This window comes from Pterocles gutturalis, unplaced genomic scaffold (assembly GCF_000699245.1).
Source record: "Pterocles gutturalis isolate BGI_N339 unplaced genomic scaffold, ASM69924v1 scaffold6165, whole genome shotgun sequence".
Classification (NCBI taxonomy): Eukaryota; Metazoa; Chordata; class Aves; order Pterocliformes; family Pteroclidae; genus Pterocles; species Pterocles gutturalis.
Window position 1 is genome coordinate 1 of NW_010145671.1, and position 8,357 is coordinate 8,357.

Here is an 8,357-nt window from a genome sequence, read left to right on the forward strand (position 1 = left end):
CTTTCAGAACGCCCCGCCTGGTGAGGAGCGACTGTATCCCAAGGAGATGCGCACGCTGCGCCTGCCCTGGGGTTATCTCACACTGAAGAGCAGACAGCCCATGCTGCAGGGGTTGCCAAGGTTTTAATTCACCTCCTCTTGTCTTTGCAGTTTCTTGTTATTTGTCTGCATGCTCGCGCGACAGGTGAGAAACGCTCCCAGCCCCCTGGCCGGGAGTCCAGGCTGTGCCCCACATCTCTTGGGGAGGGCTCGGTCAGGGGTTTATGCAGAGCAACGAGTCGATATATGAGATAACACTGTGATAAACACCCAGAGGAAATGATGCCTGGGTTTGCCCTTCTCCCTGCTACTCATGATAAACAACATCTGACTGTCCTGCCCCTTCAAAACTGAAGCTGTGTCCCTTTGCTTTACAAGGAATTGGTCTCAAAGGAGTTGGTCCCTCTGAAGCAATGAGTCTGTGTGAGCGCAGGCAGCGGAGGGGAGGTGTTTCTGTGTCTGGCTGCAGCAAGGTCTCCTTTTCCCTACTGGGACACATGAGTGACTCCCAGGGCTGTCCCCTTGTCAATAAGGTGGCTTAACTCCTTCAGGTTGCAGAGCTGCTGCAGATGCATCCTGTGTGGGGATGGCTGTCTGTGCAGAGCTTTTGCCATGATAAAAGAGTAGAAAGTAGTCTTTTTTGTAACTGGGAAAAAAAAAATGCTTAATGATTGTCAAGTGAGTTGAGGGACTTGATTTGGACATATGTGTGACTTGTTTCTTGGCTGGGTCATGGTGCAAGCATTGCACAGCAGCATCCAAGCCAGTGTCGGGCACTAGGGCTACGTTTGGCTGTGGCTATGTGGTGGATATGTGCTGAGTGGCTGTGTCAACGATGGAGGAAAAACGATGAGCCTGCCTGCAGAGAGAGTGCCAGCTCTGCGATGCAGCTAGGCTGGGGGGACACACCTCCATATGGTTATCCTTCCCCACCTTGTACCTCTGGGGAGCCGCTTGGCAATCAACAGCTGAAACTGTTTATTGGCTCCTGAAATGATGACCGCCTTCCTGAGCATGTCCTGTCTTGATCTGGTGGCAGGGGGCCAAAGTCCCACAGGCGGTTCCCTCTGTGGGATCTCAGTGGAAGCCGTGTTTGCGGTGTCGTGACTGGTGGTTAGGCGTGACAGGGAGATAAGTCAGCAGGTGTCTCGCAGGGAACATGCAGTGAGGATGCTCTAACAGCAGCTTGTGTTTGCAAAGGACTTTGTGGTGCTGAGCTCTCTGGTGAGCATTTGGGGCTCAGCGTCTCACTAGAGGTGTCAGCCCCATCAGAGAAACCACAGGTGTGTCCCCAAAGCACAGACTGTTTTCTGTCAGCAAACATCTCTCTGTTGGTGTCCCCACTCTTCTCTAGGGCTGTGCTGCCTTCTTGCCAGGTGATACTAAGCAAGGAAGCAAAACCTCAGGCTCTCACCTCCTGTGCTTTTTCCATGGTGGGGCACTTCTACAGCTATGTGTGTCATGTGGGGCACAGAGCATGTATATTCCTGTGTCTCTATAGCATCTAAGACCTCTGTGCTAAAGGGACTGAAATAAAATGATACATACAAAAACCATGTGGGGACAGTGCTGTCTCCATGGTGCCTTTTAGTAAAGCACAAGAGTGTTGATAACAGGTGTGTCTGTTCATGAGGGCTCCTGTAGGCTGGGAGATCATCCATCCCCTACCTGTTGGGATTGCATGGCATGTTGTTAACCAGAGAAGTACCTTCCCCCTCTCTCTGCCATGTCCCAGATGGACCTCACAGTGAGGGCAGAATTGCAATTTAGTGTCTCTGGAATCCAAAGATAGCACAAAAATCCGTGGGCTGGTGAGTCCACCAGCTTAAATGGATGGAAAGTTACTTGGAGAGAGAGATCCCTTAAATGCACTCTCGCAAGGGATTGAGGCAAAGGCATGGGGGTTCCACAGTGTGTTATGTGGCTTTGAGTACAGCAGTAGCTTCTTTATGCTGTGCATTTAATGGCACATTTGTCTGTTTCTGCAATTTTGACAGGATCCGAGAACTTGCAGAACCCAAGAAAGCAGCTCGTGCCCACGACCCCAGGTAAGGAGCCACCTAGACAGCCCTGTCTCGAGGGCTGGGGACTGATGGGGCCTCAGCCAGCGCAGACCCTTTGCCTCTGTCTTGCTACTGCTTTCCTCTGAAGAGCAAAAGTGGCTCCAAAAACACAGAATGAGATGTTCAGTGTGTGAGGGGCTCTCTTTCAATTTTCTCTTTCTTGTTTTCAATCCAAAAAGTGGGCTTGACCTGAGTCTTGCCTTTGCTGCCCCATCTGAGCTGCCCCACTGAAATGTTGTGGGGTAGGATGGTGCTGTGGTGCAGAGGGACCAGACCTCGTTGGAGCTGCAGGCTGCTGTATCCTGGAGGACACAGTCAGGCTTTAGGAACAGAGTTGCTGTCTGCACAACAGGGTCAGTCTATGGCTTGACAAGCCAGGGCAACAGTCTCTTGATAATGTCTCTTCTCCACTGTCTGCCTGGGTGTCATTGTGCTGAAAAAGGCTCCACAGATCCATCACCCTGCTGTTCCTTGGTGACCTCTACCACCATGGCCTCTCTCTCAGTGGGGGATGAGCAACTCCAAATTTGCCCTGGGCACAGGAGAGTAACCACTAATGTGCTGCAAAACCTCACCCACTTTCCATGGCACACCCTGACCGTAACATTATTATTATTTTTACTGTCATACCTGTGGTATAGTTAGGTGGTAATGGTGAAGTAAGAAAAATGCAATCATGAAACTCCCCCAGGGGTTTCAGAGGTGTAATGAAATGACCCTTTCTGCACATCCACTGGGAACTGTCAAACCAGACTCATCACCTGAAGGCTCTTTTCATTTTGACTTGACAACAACCACTTGGACAGTGTTAGGAAATTCAGTGCCAGAGAAGGGGAGTGCTCAGGGGATGGCAGCAGCACTTGACAGCAAGGAAGGATAGCCCCAGCAAGTACATTTCACGCTTCTGCATGTTTCTAAAATTTCGCACCCTTGCTGTTCTTGCTAGGCTCGTCTGGGGAAACCAAGAGACGATCTGGACCATCTCGTGGGGTGCTGTGACAGCTCCACCATCCCCAAGAACAGTGGCACTGGCCAAGCCCAAGAAAGATTTTGGCAAGAACCACTGCAGGTCAGTGATGCGGTAGCACATCCTGGGGAGGGAGGCAGCTCAGATGGTGCTCCCTAGTCAAGGGGATGTGCTGGCTCCCAGGGCAAGGAGAGATGACATCTCTTCTGCCACCGCTGCCCCACAGGGAGCTCCATGCCACTGAGACCCACCAGGCTGTACTGAACAGGGGCCATCTGTAGCAGTGGGGGAGTGTTGTGTGAGTGGGGGAGTGTTAAGTACTGTGGCAGCATAGTTGCTCTGAGTCCTTGACTTCCAAAGTGAGGAGGAACTGCAGGGTCCTAAGTTTTGGTGCCCTTTTATTTCCTCATACCCTCTTCCTGGCTGCGGGAAGGGCTTCTACAACACGTGGTGGTTGCCGGTCCGATTAGAGCTCTGGGTTCGGATCAGCTGCCGTAGGAGACAGCCTTAATCTCAGTCTCCAAGCACATGGGAGCATGTTCCTCTGCTGTAACAAAAAAAAACCAACCCACCAGCTCTGCTTTGGCTTGGAAGCGGAGACATCATATGCATGGATACATGTCTTGATGGAAACACGTATATGTCACACCTGCACATACAGAAGGACTCTCTGTCCCTAGAGTGTTCTCTGTCCATGCTGGGTCCAATACAGCCCAGCCTGGTACCTGGACACAGTTAGTGATTCCCTGCATCCTTTTGGAGCCTGACCTAAACCTTGAGGATAAAGGTTAGGAAGTGCTATGAACAAAGAAATCTTGCAGCGTCCTGCTGGCTGGAGGGAATCCAGATCTCTTGCCTTGAGTTAAACTTCTGCTGTCACTGCATGGTGAACAATCAGTTAAAGCAGTCTGTGTTTGGGAGTGAAAAAAGATGTAAAAATGTAAACTTCAGTGGGGCTCAGTGATGCTGCATTACTTGAAGCAGCTCGCCTGTAGCTCTGTTGGATGCAGTACGCAGGCCTGCGGAGACCCCAAGATGAAAGGAGCTGCAAGAGCACAAGGTGCCATTAAGCCATTGTAACAAAGAGGTTTCTGAACTGGCAAAGCTGAACAACAGTGCTGCCAGGTTTGTGTTGTGGAGTGGCTTCTTGAAATGGTCCAGGGAAAGCCGTAGGCTTTGAAAGCAGTGCACTGAAGGTGCTTAAAAGAGGACTCTGCATGTGCAACCAGCATTTACCTTTGAAGTCAGGAAATCTCAAGTGTAAATGCCCATTTGTTCATGGCTGTTCCACGTGCACCGATGCCAGCTTTTGTACATGCAGCAGGCATGGATGTTTAACGAGTCTTAGGATGCCATCTGCCAGAATCTCCTTCTCTGTCAGTTGCCTTATTACTGACTCTTCTGTGTTGTTCCTCAAGGCCCCTCTTCGTGTACAGCTGTGGACGGCCATCAACCATCTGGGAGCGTCCCCCAGTAGAGAATTTTGGCTTCCCTTCTGATCGGCTGCTGAAGTTGTCTGAACCTAAAAGACACCTGTCTGCTTACCTGCAGCAAAGGTGAGAAGCCAGGAGCCCTGTGGGGTGCTATAGGTGGGTCCTTGGGTCTTGTAGCATCAGTGCAGCTTCAAAGTAATAGATAGAGGAACAGGGGATGGGTATAACAGAGGGCAAAGTGCAGAGCAGGGACTCTGTGGGGATTGGGACCTCTGGAATCTCATGGGATGAGCGTGTTCTACGCTAGAAATGGCCACAAGACAAAGCTGCCTTCTACTGCAGCAAACATGAGGTTTAAACATCCCAGCTGCAGCCTGGTTCTCTGCTTCCAGACTTCGCCAGTCCCCTGAATGGCCCGTGTCGCCAGCTGCACTGAGGTATAAGGCCTCCCTGCGGATCTTGGAGCTTGCACGGCCAAAGGTGTTGCACCCAGAGTTCCTGCCGGCCAGAGAGGTGAGAAGGTGGTTGAGTGAAATTGGGAGGGGACAGCGATGCAGCACACTGTCCTGAGCTTTTTACACCCTGTGTCCTGCCCCTGGGTGTGCTCTGGAGGTGAGAAGCTGTCTGGTTCTGCTGGGGTTTGAGATACAGAGAGGAACTGCCTGTTTGGAGTGAGATGCCATCTTTGAAAAGCTCCATGATGAGAGACAGCAAACAGCCAGGCTGGAGCAGCCGAGAATAGCAGGAGAGCCAAGGGAGGAATCTGCTCTGCATCCCCTGATAAAGCAGCCTGGGAAAGCAGAGAATCTTGGTGGGAATGGCCTGTTTAGCTCCCAGGGAGTACAGTCGTGTTTGTAGCTGGGCAGCTGTGCTCCTATCTGTGTATAGAGGGGGGATGAGCCTGCAAACACTATGTATATTTTGTCAGTGTTTTACCAGAGGCCTAATTTAGAGATGTATTTCTGAACTTGCTCCTTGTAGGCGCGTCATTGCTTTGGCAGGGGTGAAGGGCCTCGGGGCAATCTCAGATTACACTCATTTCCATGGAAAAGGCTCAGTTTTCTGGCTGCGGTCTCTGGGCTGGGAGGAGGCTGTGCTGGCGGGGTCCTTGGCATCGGTAACCCTGTGCAAAATAAGGGAAGAAGTCCCACGCTGGAGCAGTAATGACTTTTGTTGTAGGAACGCAGCTAACTGCACCAGCACTTTTACCCTGAAATCTGAGCATCTCTGCTTGGCCAGGAAATTATTTGGTTCAGCCAGGAAGATGAATATGAAAAACATCTCTCTGCTCTGGAAGAAATTTCTCTGCACTTTTACCTGGCTACACAGGCTCTCATTACAGACAATCCTCTCCTGGCTGTGAGTGGGTGACACCTGGGGAAAAAACAGTAGTATTGGCCAAGACATACAAATCCCAACAGTATCAAAATTACCCTGTAGTTAGGGTGAAAGAAAAATAGCGAGTGTCAGGAAGGTAAGAGTGCTCCTTCTCGTGACCATATCTGCAGAGTAAGGGTGCTGAGTGCTCACCCCTTTGGAGAGGGAGTGTGTCCCTGGGGGCTGCTGTGGACGAGCTCTGTGTTTGCACATCCTTCCCCCTTTCTGAACCTATGCAGGTGCCAACACAGGTTACAGCTGTCGTGGCCAGAGCATCCTCACGGTTACAGCGTCTCGCAGAGCCCCGGGTCAGGGAGGTGACCTGCTGCTATGAGTATGGTTTTCCTGAATCTGTCATCCGTCCGGTAAGGCAGCGTCACCCAGGACCATGCATGGCAGGGACACGGGGCAGAAGGGAGGGCACTGGGTGCCCAGTTGCTGGTGCCTCTCTTCATGGCAGCCCTGAATGCGCTGCTATCTGTGAGGCTGATGTAGCTGCTTCCACAGGTTTCCGAGTTCACTCAGAAGGCAATTGCAAGCCCTCGGACTCTGGAGCTGGCCATGGCAAAAAGATTGCATCCTGATTATGTGCCTCTGCGGGACGCTGAGTGGCCAGTGACAACGGCTGCAAAGCGTGCAGTGGCCACACCAAGGCTCGTGGAACTGGCCCAGCCTTGCAAAAGGTAAGTGCAACTTCCCAGCCATGGGGAAATTATCAGCTGTCAACCCATTTTGTGCAAGCCACGGCACCTTGTTGATTTGGGTTTGGCCAGTGTGATTAAGCCACTGCTCTTCCACTTCCAAAATGCATGGATGGGCTTATGCTACATGGATTGTGGTTTAAAAAAGCACAAAGAGAAGAAATAGGAACTTTCTAATTCCAGTAGGAATTAGTAGTTAGAGCTTCTTAGTTATTAATTGCAATTATAAAAAGCAACCAGCTGACGCATGGCACAGTGTAGCTCATTCATGTGGCCCAGCAGGATGCAGCTGGCCTCAGCCTGGGCTGCAGGAAGCGGTGGGTAGGATGTGTCACAGATGGTGAGAGAATGCCTGTGGCTGTGACAGCTTCAGTGAGAGATGGGGCACCTCGTCTCACTAGTGTCCTGGTGACAGCAGTGGAGGCGTGACTGCTTTGTCCTCCCTGGCAGGTAAGGGCAGGGCTTGGGTGGAGGTGTGGCGCTGGCAGGCAGCTGGGAGAGCTGGCCCTGCTCCTGTGGAATTGACTGGCTCTGTCCTCGCTCCCCCAGGCCTCCGACGGTCGCTGCTCAGTTCAACCCAGATGCGTTCACTGTGAAGGAGGCTGCTAAGAAGGCAACATGTTCTGCTCGGATCCTAGAGCTGGCTCGTCCGATTCAGCGCTGAGCTCCCTCAGAAACACAGCCCACTGCTCGTGCTGGGTGCCCCCATCACCCCTTGGAACATCAGCCTCTTCAGGCTGTGCTGTGACTGGAAAACCTACTGGAATACGGCGGAGAGGCAACACTCACTTTCTTAAGAGCAGCCAGCTTTACTGGGCTTATCTCGGGAGCTAAATAAAATGGTCTTTCATTAAGAACAAAATAGTCACCAGGAGAAGTGAGCAGAATTTGATCTAATGCAGGAAGACTCTCTCCCTGGGATGGGTTATGTCTGGAGCTTATAATTTTTTTTTTTTTTTTACTGTAATAGTTAAAGAAGTAATGAAACAACTGCTAGGGGAAACCAGCACAGGAACTGTTCTTTCTCATAAAAAAGTGTGGCAAACCAAATCCAACGGCACACAGTAGGTTGATGCAACACAACTCCTGACCTTAGGTTTCAAAATTTTTGCAAAAGTGTAGAGATCTTGTTAGTGACACTCAAAGTTTTGTGCTTCTGACAGAAGTAGAAACACAAGAGGCTGCAAAATTCCAGATCCAGGGCTGGATTTGATAAGGTGCAAAGCTTTAGTAGAGACTGGAAATGCTGGGGTGGCATGTGCATTGAGTTGGCTTGGATTTGGGGCCCATTTTCTCAAAGGCCTGGAGAATGGGCAGATCCAGCCTTTTGCTTTACATACATCTTTGATACAAGTTACACAGGCGGGTTAAATCTGTGCGGTTCAAATACTCAGTTGTGTGATCCTGGGCAAAATAATGGAGCTCTGCATTGGGATTTTTGGAGCCTACCTCAAAAATGTGGAGTTCCCCTCAGTGTAAGGGAGAAGGCACATTGCAAAGACTAAGAAGAAAACAGGTATTGCTGCCAGACTCTGCAGAACAAACTCTGAGCTCCAGTCGGGTCTGAGGGTGAGTCAGTTTGGCAGCTGGATTGTAGGGGAACAACTCAGCCTGTGTCGGACATGGCACAGGGACGTTGCTTTTATCTGTTTCCTGTGAGTTAGGTGTGCTTTGCACTGGCAGCCTGACCACTGGCGATGGGCTGGAGATATTGAGGCAAGAGAGATGCTCTCCAGCAAGGGACAAAAGCCACAAATGGAAGCATGTGGCAGTTTCA

The 8,357-nt window shown here is 50.9% G+C and overlaps 1 protein-coding gene across 1 annotated transcript; it reads left to right on the plus strand.

Moving 5' to 3' along the window:
* Positions 1-2,036: 2,036 nt before the first annotated feature.
* On the plus strand, positions 2,037-7,244 carry THEG (theg spermatid protein; the record flags this gene model as incomplete). The annotated part of the gene is made up of 8 exons (XM_010085446.1): positions 2,037-2,087; positions 3,049-3,180; positions 3,354-3,360; positions 4,534-4,625; positions 4,895-5,015; positions 6,119-6,244; positions 6,387-6,562; positions 7,130-7,244. Coding segments are annotated over 8 exons (820 nt in total), but the record flags the coding sequence as incomplete, so codon positions are not given.
* Between the last annotated feature and the right edge of the window lie 1,113 nt (positions 7,245-8,357).